Source organism: Aulonocara sp. 'chitande type north' Nkhata Bay, linkage group LG15 (genome assembly GCF_057382095.1).
Source record: "Aulonocara sp. 'chitande type north' Nkhata Bay isolate Kocher_YH1m ecotype deep benthic linkage group LG15, A_spYH_male_GT1.1, whole genome shotgun sequence".
Taxonomy (NCBI): Eukaryota; Metazoa; Chordata; class Actinopteri; order Cichliformes; family Cichlidae; genus Aulonocara; species Aulonocara sp. 'chitande type north' Nkhata Bay.
Genome location: NC_141358.1, coordinates 15,335,076 through 15,352,199, shown reverse-complemented (window position 1 = coordinate 15,352,199; position 17,124 = coordinate 15,335,076). Strand labels below are relative to the sequence as shown.

General features: G+C 42.5%; 1 protein-coding gene across 1 annotated transcript; it reads left to right on the top strand.

Annotated features, from left to right (window-relative positions):
* Nucleotides 1–978: 978 nt before the first annotated feature.
* Nucleotides 979–10,712, top strand: dusp10 (dual specificity phosphatase 10). Its single transcript, XM_086264532.1, has 4 exons — nucleotides 979–1,272; nucleotides 2,353–3,182; nucleotides 8,087–8,455; nucleotides 9,751–10,712. The coding sequence occupies exons 2-4, from the start codon at nucleotides 2,399–2,401 to the stop codon at nucleotides 10,014–10,016; spliced, it is 1,419 nt and encodes a 472-aa protein (XP_086120658.1). The 5' UTR covers nucleotides 979–1,272; nucleotides 2,353–2,398; the 3' UTR covers nucleotides 10,017–10,712.
* Nucleotides 10,713–17,124: the final 6,412 nt, after the last annotated feature.

Here is a 17,124-nt window from a genome sequence, read left to right as displayed (position 1 = left end):
ATTGGGTGTATTTTTTAAATTAAATTATGTGATAAACAGCTGAACAGACAGCCATCACGGCAGGGACGTTATTGGGATTTTTAAAATGGGATGGCACAGGGGGCCCCACCAGAAATGAGAACATCTGATCTGAAATACATCACATGTGACACCCTGTGCCCTCATTATAGACAGTGTGTGTGAAACATGACAGGGGCACAAGATCCTAAAAACAGCTTCTCATTAACTTTAAAAATCAGTGAAAGAAATATTTAGATTCTTAACTTAAGTCAGTTATAATTCTACGTAAGTACAACATCAAAATATATTTAACACACCTAAAATAAAAGTGAAATTATTGACTCATTAATGTGTTAATCGAATTAGCCAATCCTGCCAAGACAACTAGCTGAAGTACAAAGTGAGCATCAGAATGGGGAAGAAATGTGATTTAACTGGTGTGGGATGGTAGCATTTCAGAAACTGACCAAAATCTTAGAGGAATGTTTCCAACATCATGTTAAGTCTGTGCCACAAAGATTTAAGACAGTTTTGAAGATAAAAAGAGGTTCCAACCTAACAAAGCGGTCGCTCAATGTGGATTTTAGACAAATGATGAGACACATAGGCTTTAAAATAAATTATATAAAGTAAAATACTTCTATCAAACACACAAAACAAGCATAAGTCAATTAAAAACTGAAGCAACACAGCAAACAAATTTTAAAAAGGAAAAAAAAATGATGTTATGGCATAACCTAAACCTCTCTTTCAGTAGGCTCTTCACTATAAAACACTATAATCTGAGAAAAGAATCAGCTTTTCCTTTTCCTACGGTTTAAACACTCTATTAAACTCCAATAAAGCTCAATTAATGCTGTTTGCCTTCTTCCTCGAGCCTCCTGGAGAGACTTTTGATTGGCTGCCAGTGACATCATCTGTACGCGCGGACCGGAGGCCGTTGAAGCGACAACCGCTCCCCCTCCCCTCTCAGCCAGCCACAGAGAGAGGCAAGCAGCTCGTCCAAATCCCTCCCACCGCAGGGCCGGCCCTGGATGTACGAGGAGGATCAGATGTAATATTAATGAAGTCGCGCATTGGCTCGTACTCGCGTCATTCCCACTGCGCGACTTCTGTAGGCTGGCAGACTTCCTTCAATATTATTTCTGGACAGCAGGGTAAAAGTACTAAAAAATGTTGCCCAGCCACAACACTGGGACGGACTGAATGGAGGCCACGTTGTCGGGGAGCGGAGATAATAAATCCGTCTACGGTCAACCGCGACACTCACCGGTAAGCAGAAACGCAGAGCAAGTTTGGGAATCAGTGGCACAAGTTGTTCTTGAAATGCACGGTCATAGAGATTTCACGCGATTCCATAATTAATGAAGCAGAATATTCAATTGCTGGAACCATTTTGAGTATATATATCTATCTATATATATATAGTGTATGTGTGTGTGTGTGTGTGTGTGTGTGTGTGTGTGTGTGTGTGTGTGTGTGTGTGTGTGTATTATAAATTCTCTCTTATTTTATAAGCCCCGCAGGCTTAATGGGCTTCAGTCCTGACAAATGCGGCAAAGTTACAATCTGTACCTTATTTTTCTTTATTTTTATTTTTTATTTTTTTGTTTAAATCAGTCATCCCGTATTAATCTTTTTAGAAATTATTCACGGCGGTGGTGTGAAATTGGATTTCCTTCAGTCTGCAGCTCATCTGATCAGTTAGTCTCCTCCTGAAAGCCATATCACATTCTCGGCACGTTCTCATGCCGGTTTTTTCAATGAATTTGGCCATGAATGATTTCTGCTTTTGCTGAACCTGCACCGTGCATAAAGGATGGCAGCGGCCGGGACAGGCAAAGCTCGGCGGGTGTCTTTACATAATATGCCAAGATGACATGCTTTTAAAATGCTCAGGCTTCTGATCCAAAGGAAATGCCACCCTTCTTTTTTGGTACCCCGTCTTTCCATTTGGGTGAGACAAAACTGCAGCGTAGCATTGATGCAGTATTTTATCTTTTTTTCTTCTTCTTTCTCTCTTTACCTCTTCCTGTTTTTGAATCAGCCACACCAGAGTTGGGATGAAAAATTAAGCATCACTCACGTGTGTGCGGTGTCTGGGGGATGATTCATATTAATTACACCCAACAGTGATTCAGTTACAGGAGAGTCTTGATGATTTAACTGTTTATTATTAGTGGCCGGTCTGTCACACCTAAATTTTCCCACCAACTTGGGTGTCGCCCTGCAGGTGTTGACATTACTAATATTTGGCTTCTGCAGCCGTTTCCTAGTTTGCATGGTGTTCAGACAGACGAGGGGACGTCTTCTCGCAGCCGGGATTAATTCAAAAACTTATCCTTTCCACAGAGCGACTTGTTGAGTTCTCCGTGAAAGTCCAGTCCTCGGTCTCCCCATGCCTCCATCTCCCCTCGACGACAGAATTGTGGTGGCGCTGCCAAGGCCAATCCGACCTCAGGAACTCCAACTACGCCTGGACACCAGCTACCTGGACTCCATCACCACCAGCAGCATCGACAAGACCGTAATCAGCACCACCGTGGTGAAGATCCGGGCGACGGCCAATCTTGTAACGTATATGCCCTCATCCAAGGGCTCCACGCGCTCATTGTCGTGTGGATGCAGCAGTGCCAGCTGCTGCTCTGTCACAACCTATGAGAAGGACAGCCAGAGCCTCAGCCACAGCCAGGTGAGCGCCAGTAGCCCCAATCTCAGCTACGCCGGGCCCCCTACCCCAATGGTCAGCAGCCATGAAGCATTAAGTGCCCCCAGTCTCGCCCCTGGCACACCGAAGGCCCTAGCCACCGTGAGGGTCATCCACCCCAATGAGCTGGCCAAGCGGATAACCTGCTGTCCCATGGGTCACCCTGTGGGGCCCGTGCCGGTCATCATTGACTGCCGGCCCTTCATGGAGTACAACAAGAGCCACATCCGGGGGGCCGTGCACATCAACTGCTCTGACAAGATCAGCCGGAGACGGCTGCAGCAGGGCAAGATCACTGTGCTGGACCTCATTTCCTGCCGTGAGGGCAAGGACTCTTTTAAGGGCATCTTCTCTAAAGAGATTGTGGTTTATGATGAGAGCACCACAGACCCGAACCGGCTGACATCCACTCAGCCTCTACATGTGGTCCTGGAATCACTGAGGAGGGAGGGCAAGGACCCAATCATCCTCAAAGGTAACACTTGAAGTAGAAGCATCAAAGTGGGAGATAAGTGAAAAACAAGCAACTAATGAGGGCTTTCATTTACAAAAAGGGGGTAGAAACCGCAATTTCATGGGGTTTAGCCTGACTTTGGAGGGACTCTGTAGCAAGTGTCTGATTTAATCAGCGCTAGAAGCTTAGTCGCAATATAAACTAACATGAAACAAATGTGGTAGAATAATAGTGTGTTTAAAGCCTCCTAAACGTTTGTCTTTATTGTTCGGGCCAGCTGATTTTCTTTCTTTCTTTTTGCCTGTCACCACAGCGTTTTAGTTTTATCACCCAGTTAGCTGTGGACTTAAGCCTCACAGCAGTTATAACACCACAGATAACAGCTTCTGCATCCACTGCCTGCATCGCGCTCATGCATAAACATATGCACACGCTCTTTAAGAGCTTTCTATATGACTCGCTCTCACCTTTTTTTTCCCCTTATATTTTATTTTTCTGTTTTTTGCAGAGAGCTAGAAGCAGCTGTTATTAAATAAGGCAGCCTGGTGAGATAGCAGTCCCTGGGTCATTGCCATGTTTTCTATCTTTGGTTGGTGTGTTTGAAGCTGGAGAAGTATGTCGTATTTGGTGGGTTTGGGGGTTGGGCTGCGAGTGTTCCTGTATGCCTCCCAGTCACAGCCTAGCCGTAAGATCACAGCACCTTGATCTCGTCTCTTCTCGTCTGTTGCTTTCACTTGTTCCTCCGGTCCTCCTGTGTACTTTGATAGACGAGGCTTCTCCTCAGTCTCTCATCCTGCACGTGTGTCTGTCTGAAGCTGCCTCAGTGGGAGGAACAGGCAGACTGTCTTGCTCTTTCTTCCTCTGGTTTAATTCTTGCAAAATGCGAGCATCCTCTCTGCTAAAGGGGATCAAATAGCACAGGCTCACTTTCCTCTACTTTTATCAGCATCGGCGATGGCTAGTTTCTGCCTTCTCGTCACATGTGCATTCTTGCCTGGAGCCTTTATTCCATTCAGCATACATGCATGTTTTATATTATGTAATATTTCACTAAAAACCGTGAACATTTTTTTTGTTGCTGTAAGGACTTTGCTGCTGTAATGTGCAGCCATCATTATTCTTTACTTCCTTAAATTATTTGTAGAAATGTGTTATTTCAGGCAGCAGTAAAAATAACACATCTGGAACATACTTGTGCAAATGCTGTTGAATAATTTAGCCAGAGTCTGTTATTTTAGAGCTACCAAACATGTCTCCATCATGATTTATTGTAAATATGGCCACGGTGTGTGTCTCTACTTCACTGGAAACACAAGATCTTCTGTCCCCTGCCCCGCTGCAGCTAAAAGCAGATATAGGTTACACCTAATCCGTCAGAATTGCCATAAACAGCATGTCAGTAGTGTTGGAGGGTTTAGGGTAAGGGCTGGAAAAAAGCAGGTCTGTGGTGCGAGAGGCCTTGCGAGGCAGAAGCGGTAGCTTCTGAACAGGAACTGAGCCAGTGGCTTATGAAAGTGATCGAGACACTTCTCGTGTTTTTCACTTTTGTCAGTTTTAGTCGCAGATAATGACAGACAGTCACACTTGGCAGACTTCATCTCACGGCACCGTGCTTCTTCTGGGGGTTCTGCTGTTCTCGGTTTACTATGAAAGCTGAATTTGAGAATAAAAATATGCTTATTCAGTTTGAGCCAGAACTAATTTGCATTGTTCACATTCTCATTTAGCTAAATTTGTTTTTCCCAAATATAGATTAAAATGGCAGATATTTGCTTGTTACTAATGTTTAATGGAGTAATAATAGAGTCACAACAAATTGCAATAGAGGCAGCTTTTATTTACAGCTAAATATTTTGCTTTTGTGTGCAAAGGAATGTGTATATCGCCCAATGTTTTAGAGCCTTTGTTGAATTTTTGCTCTAAAACTGGGAAAGCGACTCTGAAACGCTGTCATCTGCACATTAATACCCTTGTTTTAGTGTTAATTTTGGTCTATACCAACTCGTGATGGATAGCTTTCCCTTTAACCTTCCCTAATGCTTCCGTAATGTGGCTTTATTTTGACGTTTAACTGAAATCAGCTTCCCAATAAGGTTACTCAAAAGAACGCTGTTATTATAATAATAATGAGTTACCTCTGCGCAGTAGAGGTAAAAGTAAATGGTCAGATTACAGGTTGGAATTTTTCAAATTTAGGTATAGCGCTTTACTAGTCCCTAAGGACCCCAAAGCGCTTTACACATCCAGTCATCCACCCATTCACACACACACTGGTGATGGTAAGCTACATGTAGCCACAGCCACCCTGGGGCGCACTGACAGAGGCAAGGCTGCCGAACACTGGCGCCACCGAGCCCTCTGACCACCACCAGTAGGCAACGGCTGAAGTGTCTTGCCCAAGGACACAACGACCGAGACTGTCCAAGCCGGGGCTCGAACCGGCAACCTTCCAATTGCAAGGCGAACTCCCAACTCTTGAGCCACGATCGCCCATTTATGATACACAGTCATTATATATATACACCCTGCTAGTACTGGGCTGGACCTCCTTTTTGCCTTCAGGACTGCCGTCATTCTTCATGGCATAGATTTGACAATGTGATGGAAATGCTCCTCAGAGATTTTGGTCCATATTGACATGACAGCATCACACAGTTGATGTAGATTTGTTGCACATCCATGGTGTGACTCTCATGTTCTAGTACCTCACAAATGTGCTCTACTGGCTTTAGATCCAATGACTGTGCAGGTCTTTTGAATACAGTGAACTCATTGTCATGTTTAAAAAAACAGTTTGACATGATTTTAGCTTTGTGACATGGCGCGTTATAATGCTGGAAGCAGCCATCAGAAGATGGTCCTTAAGGGACATGGTCAACAACTCACAGTAGTATTTTAGGATGTGGTATTTAAATGATGCTCACTTAGAGCTAAGGGGCCCAAAGTGTGTCAAGAACATATCCATCATGATATTACACAGCAATCGCCAGCCTGAACCATTGATACGAGGCAGGAAGGATCCATGCCATCATGTTGTTTATGCCAAACTCTCGGCATGCCATCTGAATGCCGCAGCAGAAATCAACACTCATCAGACCAGTCAGTGTTTTTTTCCAATCATCTGTTCGATTTTGGGAGCCCATGGAAATTGTACTCTCAGTTTCCTGTTTGTAGCTGGAAACAGGAGTGGCACCTGGTGTGGTCTTCTGCTGCTGTTTGCATACTTCAAGGTTTGACATGCTGTGCATTCGGAGAGGGTGTTCGTCATACCTCAGTTGTAACAAAGGGGTATTTCATTCATTTTTGCCTGTTGCAGTACGGTCTTTCTTCTTCTGGCATCAACAAGGCATTTTCAGTCAGAGAGATACCGCTCACTGGATATTGTCTGTTTTTCATACCATTCTCTGTAAACCAGAGAGATAGTTGTCGGAAAATCAAAGTAAATCAGCAGCTTGTGAAACACTCACTTCTGGCACCAATAACCATGCCTCGTGCAGAGTCACTTAAATCACCTTTCCTTTCCATTCTGATGCTCAGTCTTCATGCTTCAGTGCATTTAGCAGCTAAGGGATAACTCCTTCATGAGCTGGTGGAGACCAAAAGGAGAGCTAAAAGTAGAACAGGGCTTATATTCTTGAGAATGTTTAAATGATAAAGTTTGCTTGATATAAATATGTGTTTAGTCTTTCTGTTGAGAGATAATAATCAGTGAGAGGAAAAAATGTCCTAATAGTTTTATTTCTTTAGGCAAGGTTTTTCTAAATGGCTATAAAATACAGATACAGTATAGCTTTAAAAAAAATAATTGTAAAATATTGTGATTTCTCTAATCTATATAACAAGAGTTGTACACCCGATACAAGTGCTTTACCTGCACCGCCGAAAAAGCCCATAAAAACATTAACATCATGAATATTATTCATCTTATTATTAAAATTGGTCACTCTTTTGGGCATTTTCTAAAAAAAAAATCTGGAAATGAACTCCATTTCAGTGGAAATTCCCCAAGGTGTTTGAGCGTTGAGCTTGTTGTTGCAGGTCCTGTGAACACTTCCCCTTCTTATATTTACCACAGTGTAATTACTACCATGATAATGAGGGCTTGGCGACTATCATACCACGTTTAGGGTGATGTCTTTGTTTAACAGTGGGGCTGCTTCACGATGGAAACCGACAGTTGACAGGAGTGTCACCTGCTCTCCACCACAGGGGAAGTTGTATGGTTGTGCGATGACCTCACATGGCATTATGTCAGCTCTTGCACTGTGAACAATACATGAACTGATACTTGGACCCCTCCCCAGAGCTCCAGTGCTGAAGGGAACCTTTGGCTGATGGTATCACTGGTGCAAACAGGTGCAAACCGGTTATTTGGAGAAGTGAAGTGAAAGTGAATAGTGTATTTAAAACTCAGTGCACCTATTTACCTTCACATTAACAGGTAAACAGATGCGCCTGTGTGTACATGAGCTAGTGGAAAATGTCCTGCAGGCAACTTTGGGTCTGGTTTTCAAAGCAAGTTCACTTGGCCAATGGCTTCATCCTATTATCTAAATGCAGCATTCAAATTAGAACCAAATATAACAGTGGCGTCTGGGGTTTGTAATGTTTTCAGGGCTTCAGAGCTTTTATCTGCTTTTATCAGATGTGTATGCAAAGCTTGGTTGTCCTGCTTAGCTGTTTCGTGTTTCATGTGGTGGTCAGACATATAAGCATGTTTATTTTTAGCAAAACTGCGCTCCTGTGGGAATTGAGCCTTTAACCCGTGCCATGTCATCTTCATGCTCTATCTGCTGACACCAAAAGGGTCCAGTCTGGATTTAGAAAAAACAAACTGAAGAAAAAAGTGTTGTTTGAGAGTTTAACTCATTTTTTTTTGAAGCATTAAACCCGCCCTACATCAGCCTTTCTCTCTCCATTCACAGGAGGCCTTAGCAGCTTCAGGCAGAGCCATGAAAACCTGTGTGAGCACTCGCTGCACCTTCACGAAGGCTTGGACACGGGCGCAGCTGCTGGCCTGACGGGGGCTCTACCTCACTCCCTGCCCTCCACCCCGGACATAGAGAACGCAGAGCTGACGCCAATCCTGCCCTTCCTCTACCTGGGGAACGAGCACGACGCTCAGGACATCAAACTGCTGCAGCGCTTGAACATCGGCTACATCCTAAATGTAACCACCCACCTGCCGCTCTACCACTATGACACGGGCCTCTTTGTCTACAAGCGCCTGCCTGCCACCGACAGCAACAAGCAGAACCTGCGGCAGTACTTTGAGGAGGCGTTTGAATTCATTGGTATGAAAATCACCTCTTAGCGTCACAGTACACATTTGGACTCAAGCTCGGCCATCTCACTGGGAAGCTGGCGTATTTAAAAAGTCACATGACATAAAACTTTCACTGCTGGTTGCACAGAGCTGTCAGCAGTTAAACAAACAAAAATGTTGGTTCATAAACTGTCTACATTACAAGAGCTCACATTGTGTCATGTGAGGTTATCGCGCATAGTATAAAAATAATCTGTATGTAATGAGTACTTCCTTTTGTGTGTTTTCTTGTAAATCTTCTCGTGACTCACACTTATTTCTTTAAATTCTAGTGCAGGAACCGCTTGGTTAAAAAAGGAAAGGTCATGAATCATCCCTCTGACACTGGAATAGTTGGTTTAGAGCAGCTCGCTCTCACGTCCTTTGAATGCATTCATTTTATTTTCTGAAGGTTATAGACAAAACCTCAGAAATTCGGCATTGTTAGACGGATTCAAAAGAGTTTTTGTTTAGTCTTGGGTTGAAGTATTTGTAAAAAGGATGAACTCATTCACCTTTTTTCTCTCCCTTATCTTATTATACATACTCCAGTCCCCTCCACGCAATTAAAAATGTTAATGTTAGGAACACAAAGGGATATTTTATGTAAGGAAACAATAGTGCTGTTTTTTTCTCATATGGATGACTAAAGTTTGTTTAAACTGGATGGCTCACATAGTCTGAGCTGATCTATTGAAATTTCTTTGCTGCCTGAAGGGAGGAAGGTCCTAGATCTAACTCACAATCAAAAACTCCACTTAGCTGAACTGAAGGTTTCAAAAGAGCTCCATGTCCTGGCATGTTGGATCCAGTGAATTCGATCTGTAGTTGATGTGCTGCTGTAATGCAGAATTAACTCTTTCCTCATAAAGACGACATTTGACGACCTGCCCCGTACCCCTAATGACGAGTTTTTAAACCTCTGTATATATCAATAAAGATGAGGTTTGATGACCATTAGAGTAGATTCAGGGTCTTTCCAAGGGTAGCTGCATAGACAGAGGCCATCCTCAGTAACTTCTTATGCAAATCTAGTCATTTTGTTCTCTAATAAGGCCTGAAACATGACAGAAACCCCTCAGTTCAGAAAAGAGCCTTAAAGGTAGCTCCTAGTAGCATTTCACGGTGTAAAGACTGAAGTAGATAAAAACAAAACCTTATAATCTAAAGTTCAGAAAGGTTTACTCTCTGAACACCTGAAGGCACAAAGGAAGGTTCATTATCCAATCATGTGTGATGACTGGACTTCCTCATGGGCTAACTGTTTCCATGTTCTTTCTGCAGAGGAAGCACACCAATCGGGTATGGGCCTCCTGATCCACTGCCAGGCAGGCGTGTCTCGTTCAGCCACCATTGTGATCGCCTACCTGATGAAGCACACCTGGATGACCATGACGGACGCCTACAAGTTTGTCAAAACCAGGAGGCCCATCATCTCCCCGAACCTTAACTTCATGGGCCAGCTGCTGGAGTTTGAGGACGACCTCAACAGTGGAATAACGCCACGAATCCTCACGCCAAAGTTGATTGGTGTGGAAACCGTCGTCTAGATTAACCTCTCGACCACTCCCCCTCCAATGCTCGCACTTGTACCAAGTCTCCATCTGCCAGCGGAGACTGGCTGATCTGAGCCAATTTGGAGTGTGAGAGTCGCCGAATTTTTCTTGACTCTTGAGAATGCCAAAGCTCTGGGTCAGTGGCGAAGAGAAATGCCAAAAATCCCCACTGTTTGGACCTGGCTGAAGTCCCAGAGGAGAGAGCTAGAAAGACAGGAAGCGGTCGGTGGCGAGCTTTCCACTTGTGACTGCAGAGGAGCTTAAATGACGGAGAAGGAAATCTGTTTGGAAAAGAGATTCTGTGCGCTTAGGGGTAGATATTGACAGAAGAAACTCTTAAAGCTCACACTGTGGCACACAGTTTATGTTTGCAGACTCAGGCGGGGTTGGCCACGGCAGTGCCTGTCCAAAAAAAACAAACAAAAAAAACAAATAAAGACTTGTTTGGTGTGTTAATGTTGTTTTATTTTTATACAGGGGTTTATGGGGGTGACCATGACAAGCCCACAGCGGCTTACTGTGCAATAATTTCAGAGTGGAATGCAACTGAGACCTTGATCTTATGTGTATATATCGGACTTGATAATACAAAAATATTTCCAGCTCTTTGCTGAACAACGGTTTTGATGTTAATGTAAATTACTGTTGTTCAGTTCAATGTGCATAAGTATGCTGTATTTTAGGCAGAGGTAGGAGATGGGGGGTGGGGTGGGGGGCTTATGGGGGTTTTCGTCCGCTGAAACAAAATTCATACTGAGTGCGTTTTCTTCACTATCTTCATTTCCCATTCCTGCATCTACATATGCATATCTTTTAGCAATATACATAGTAATAGACAGCCATATGAGCTTTTCTTTTCTGTTTTTTTTTTAATGCATGGCTGCTGGCAGTTGAAGGAACACTTTGAAATTACAGTGAATATTGTCAAACAGGGCTACTGGAGTTGTTTAATGTAACACAATGGAGGAATATCACTGCCTGCTTCTGTCTCCTAGTCGTTTTTTTCGCTCCAGTTCATCCGTGAGCCTGCTCTGTTGTACTGTTAAGTCCCCGTTGTGGCCTCATCTTATGTTCTTGTCAGTGCCCTATATTTTGAGCTATGGTTCAGCCGATTCTAAGGTAGCAAAGTTAAGTTGAGGTACAAAAAAAAACCATGCACTCGTGGGTTACAGTTTAATGTGACAGTGAGGGTGGTGGTGTGGTAGCAGCGTGACCATCGTCTAATCTCGTGCAACTCCCTGTCACGAAGCTACAGTTAAGTGAGCTCTTCTTCCTTGCATAGGCAAGCGCTGCTGTCACGTGCTGCTCTAGTGCCTCTATCAATGCCTTAATTCATGCGTCACCAGTGGGCCTGCGCATGGCACTCTTAACATGTACGCACGAATGCAGAACACGCAGAGGTCAAATGTTAGCTCCCAGGCAAAACTGCCCCGCTCCTTTGTCTCAGCTCTTTTCAGACACGAGAGACTTCACGTTGCCTCGCTAACCTGTATAAATGATGGCATTCTGTCATTCGGATAACATCTTTAAATTAATGCTTCTCACCGCTTCATGCAGACATGGCCAAAGAGAGTGAAGAAGATCACACTGATCACGTCTTTCATGTGTGGCGGGTATGGTTCTCATTGAGTTATTAATCGAGAGATGGCACACTTTTGAACGTCTCGTCGCCATTGCCACCAACGAGCAGGGTCTCTATCACTCTGCGCGTCTGTGTGTGTGCTGCAGGGTGCTGCTGAGAGTGCTGCGCCCCGTCCCTGCCACGGGCTCAGAGAAGGAGATCTCTCTCTCTGTCTTTCATTGAGAAGAGCAAATGCATCATAGAGGAATGTTTTAATTACATCCGTTAATTAGATGCTGAGTTGGTGAGATAAAATGTTATTTCCATTTTTCTGACATTCGGGGCATTCTCTGGTGAGCTGAGGCAGCTCGCAAAGTTGCACGAGAAACACGCCTGTCTGTTAGGACGCATGCAAGACTGTTGCAAAGCGGTCAGATTAATAGAAACGTGAGTGTCTGAAAGGAGCTACGTAGACATCACTCTTCTAAGATTGTTTCTGCCATTCTTAATCAACGTGCGGACGTTTAGGAAGAAACCCCTGGAGGTTAAAATGCTCTTTGTGCGAGTCCAACCAAGTGGTGGCATTTGAAAGGAAATCTAATTGTAAATGAGCTCGGCACGATTATATGCACTTCCTGCTTCACTAATATACTCACCCCTGACCCATAAAACAAATATATTAAGACTCTACTTGGTAGACTTCGCTCTCATCCATGTTGTAGATTGCTGCGTTGCCGCTGCACGTGCTGAATTTTGCATTCATCCTAATTTGTCTTGGCGCATTCGATTGTGTCACCTGTTGAGTGCTCATAGTAAAAAAGGAAGCATTTACCTACCCAGGTGGGATGAGCTGCGGTTTAAGCCTTTCCACTCATAGAACCGATCAGTCACTAAAGACCTCGTCTAGAGCTAAATGTGTGCACAGCCATAAAATATTCAGCAGATCAACACTGTTGGAAAATTTAAAATTTCCTTTTCAAACAAAGAAAAATTGCCTTGTTATCGCGTGGAAACCATGCGTCTTTGACCTAATTGGTTTAGATTTGATAAACCCAAGGGCTTTCAAAGTTTTCCCAGTACATAAAAGAGCATGTAATCTTTCAACTGAAGTTAAAACAAACAGCCAGTGATTTATGCCTTCTTCCCGAGCTGATTTGAAGCAGCTTCCTTACAAATTACGGTCCCAGTTCTCTTTATAGTCATAATGTTCTTCTGGTTTCTGTTCAGCTCTCCACTGTCTGCATGAAATAAAAGGCATGCAAAGAAGCACAGGGCTAAGTATCAGTGTCGAAAAAACATCTGCTTCGCAGTCCACTGTAAGCAAATTATATCTTAAAACCAAACCCGAAAGGTTTTTTTTCATTGTTGTTTATTCAGTTTTGAAGAAAAAGTTCAGTCGGTAAGATTGAGACGTTTTCATAGCAAAGTGAATACGCATACAGTGTACTCAGTAAGGCTTTACAAACCAACATTCACGACAATAAGCTTGAAAAAAAAATCCCTCATGTGAAACTTCATGCTATGCAAAACGAACGAATATATAACGGGCTGTTTTCAGCTATTGTTTGATAGTTTCGAGGTCTCTGTGAACATTTCGAGCATGAATAACAAGTTTGCAGCCTCAAAAAGTGAGATTTGTGTGATTCACCGACAAAGAAGTTTAAAAAAAAAATGTCTGTCCTATGTATTTTTTTGTTGTTGTTGCTGTTGTCACTGGTGTCTACTGGTGCTTTACAATATCTGATTATGATGAAAAGGTATAATAATAATAATAATAACCATTTACCACACGTTTGTAGATGTGCATTTATATTTGGTGACTACCATTTGCCAATAAAAAGAGAAAAGAAATAAAAAGAAAAAAGAGAGAGCTTATTATCTGAGCCATTGTTGTAAAGGAAAAGTATACCTTTTCATCCCATTTGCTGATTCTTACAATCGCAGAGGCACATGGCTTTTTTTTTGTTTAAATGTAACGATCTATTTGACTGAATAATGTAACCGTCATACTGTACATTGCTCTCCGATCGGAAACGAAGCATGCTGTGTGCTCCTGGTCTGTGAGGGACACTCGCAGTCATTATGGTGCTGTCTGTTTTTTCTCACATTGCTCTTTCTGTAGAGGTCATCGCCAGACTGACAGCTCCGAAAAGGCATTTGGGTCTGTTCCCTTTTATTCGGAAATATGGTTCTGTATTAGAACAATATCAAGCTGTCACGTTTGATGTGCACTCTTTACGACTAGACTTGTTTAAGAGTCTCTGCTTTGGGCTCAGGCTCCGGTGACAATGGGCTTCACTCTACAAGTCTCTATATCTTTCTTTGTGTCTATAGTAAACACTCAAATATATACAGTATATAAATATATATCTATTTTCTTTGTATGCATATATTCATTACTATTTTTGCACTGACCTATGGACAGATGGATTTATTTTTTCCACAAAGGGTGCTATTATAACGGAGGCCTTCTCCCACACCTTTTTGCATGACTTGCTCAAAATTCCTCGACTGGTCTGTCATCTCTCCTACTCTCCTCCTACTACTCCTTGAACTGTTGCAATTGAAGCACTGTAATTTTGTAATCCCTACTCGTGAGCTTTGAAATAAACAGGGAGGCTTGAAATTTTGTTTGGTGTACTGGATGTTTTTCTCCTTACCGTCTCAACAGTTCTTCAGCCACTTAAGATGAAAGACAGCCAGTTTCTAATATATTTTACTGGCATTTAAATTAATTTGTTATTAAATCTGTGACAGATGTTTCATGTTGCATTTAAAGCTATTTATATGAAAAAATGGTCACATTTCTGTGTAATATTTGACTTGCCTGACACTCCCCTCAGCTAGATGAGGACTTTTAGCATTTTGCAGCTGACTGTTTTGGTTTTATGGCCCACAGCTTTGCTGTTTTTGATGCAGTTTTCTCATTTACGACCGCAGCAGGCAGATATTTTGATGCCAAGTTTCAGACTGAGAGACCAGTTGAATTGGCTAATGTTCATAACTATCTGCGAGTTGTATAGACATCCAGCTGCTTGCTCTATTGATTACTTACACTCACAGGCCACTTTGTGAACAAAACATTTAACTGGTCATTAACACAAATATCGAATGAGCCAATTACATCGCTGCAACCCAATACTCTGAGGCAAATGGACATGGTCAGGATGACCTGCTGAAGTTCAAACTGAGCATCAGAATGAGGAAGAAAGGTGATTTAAATGACTGTGAATGTGGCATGGTTGTCGGTGCCAGATGGGCTGGTCCAACTCTAATTGGTTCAAAAAAACTGAACAACAGAAGAAAAAATAGTGCCTTATCCTGGTCTTAGTCTTTATTTTTGCTCCCAGCTTCACGTAACAATACGAAGGCATCGATCCATCCTGGCTCGTCTCAACTGTTCAGGCTGGTAGTGGAGGTGTAACAGTGTGGGAGATCTTTTCCGCGCACATTTTTACTTAGTGCTACAACCTACCTGAGTATTGTTGCTGACCATGTCCATCCCTTTATGACCACAGTGTATCCATTTTCTGATGGCTGCTTCATGCAAGATATCACGCCATGGCACAAAGCTGAAATCACCTCAAACTGTTTTTTTGACCATGAATGATGAAGTTAATGAGTTCACTTCACTGAAATGGCCTCAAAAGTCACCAGATCTCACTTCAATAGAGAACCTGTAGGATGTGGTGGAATGGGAAATTCACATCATTGATGTGTAGCCAGCAAATCTGCAGCAACTGTGCGATGTTATTGTGTCAGTATTGACCTCCAGCACCTGTGCCCCCAAGGCAAAAAGAGTCCCACCTGATACTAGCAAAGTGTACCTAATAAAGTGTCCAAAAAGTGTATTTAAATGTAAATGTTGTGTCTACAACTCCAAAGCGACCACAAAAAAAAAATGCAGGTTTAATAATTATTGAGAACTAAAAAGCACAAAAGAAATAAATCATAATTTTTGGACAAGAGAAAAGAGAAAAAGAAGTCTTGACGGGAGACGCTGTCTTGACATCTGAGCACCCAGAGGAATACACAGCAAGAGTTGTGAATTATCTGCGCTCCCTTCCATTGAACCATGTGTCACATAGCTACAGGAGTTATGAGCCTAAATTTACTCCAACTTTACAGGCGGCTGCTGCCTCATGGCTAGTGGGGAATGGGGGTCAAGATCTCTCCATAGGAACAAGAACAAAAATAGTTTTTAGTGTTGTTTCTAATTACGAACGATGAGTGCCACGACTCATTAATCCTTTCCTATCAGCACTGGGCCGGCTGGCAGCACCAGAATAGCCCTGATCTTTGTGCTGCTGCACGCCGCTCTCCAGTGAGCCCTGCATGGACGTATTAGGCAAAGGGGGCCTGAGAGGAGGACCTACCTTTCCTGTACACACACACATACACAGGTGCACACACACATACATTCATACACGCACAGTCAAGTGTGTGCATACTTCCCAGTCAGAGGAGAAGGTGACATAATCCAGAGAGGAACTCCAACCCTGAGGACGGCTGCGCTGGTTACAATCAAAACTGTTTCCTTTGTTGTACTTGGGTGACGTCTCACCTAAATGACACTGCAGCAGCACTCTGCTGAGACCTTGTGAATAAAATGCTGCCGGTCAGCAAACTTTATTATAAACTACACTAAATGTACAATATGGATTTGAGCTAATGGGCAGGCAAAAGGATTGCATAAAGTATGAAAGAATGGTGAACAGCTTGATTCTCCTAAAAATAACTGTACTTAAGGATTTATTTGGTGTATTAATTTGATACTGTGACCAGGTTTTCTCCTTTCAGTGACTCTAAAGTCTGCAAAAACAGTCATGAAATATGATAGAATTCTTGGCTGAACTTCCCACTGCTAACGTCCACTAGAACCGCTGTGTCTTCCTCCCCTCACCCGCAACTGTCACTGCAGATAGCCCCCCTGCTTAAGCCTGGTTGTGCAGGAGGTTTCTTCCTGTTAAAAGGGCGTTTTCCCTTCCCACTGTCGTCAAAGTGCCTGCTCAAAGGGGGTCATCTGATTGATGAGGTTTTCTCTGTTTTCTCTTTACCTTACAATATAAAGCATCTTGAGGCAACTGCTGTTGTGATTTGGCGCTATGTGAATTCAAATTCAAATTCAAATTCAAATTCAAATTTTATTTGTCATGTACACAGTCATACACAGTACGATATGTAGTGAAATGCTTGGACAACTGCTCGTGACCTAAAGAAAACAAAAAAGGAAAAGGCTATGAATAAGATAGGAAATAAATATGAAAAATTAAAAAGGGTAAATTTAACTAGGAAGGAATAGAATATAAATTAAGGTTAAAAATGAAATAACTGTACAACACAAATTAGAATGAAGGGTAAATTTAACTGGGAAGAATAAGATAAAGATAAATATATAAATTAAAGTTGAAAATAAAATAACTGTACAACAAAATACACAATACACAATATAGAACTATATAAGAATGTATGAAGAAATCTAAATATAAATAAATATATACACAATAACAGCAGCTGTACAAGTATTAACCGGAAATGAAG

Bases quoted from the DNA above. Each gene is read 5' to 3' on its own strand.
- dusp10 (XM_086264532.1), top strand. From the start codon at position 2,399: ATGCCTCCATCTCCCCTCGACGACAGAATTGTGGTGGCGCTGCCAAGG. The intron at 3,183-8,086 runs GTAACACTTGAA...CTCCATTCACAG, and splicing joins GGACCCAATCATCCTCAAAG to GAGGCCTTAGCAGCTTCAGG. The intron at 8,456-9,750 runs GTATGAAAATCA...TTCTTTCTGCAG, and splicing joins GGAGGCGTTTGAATTCATTG to AGGAAGCACACCAATCGGGT.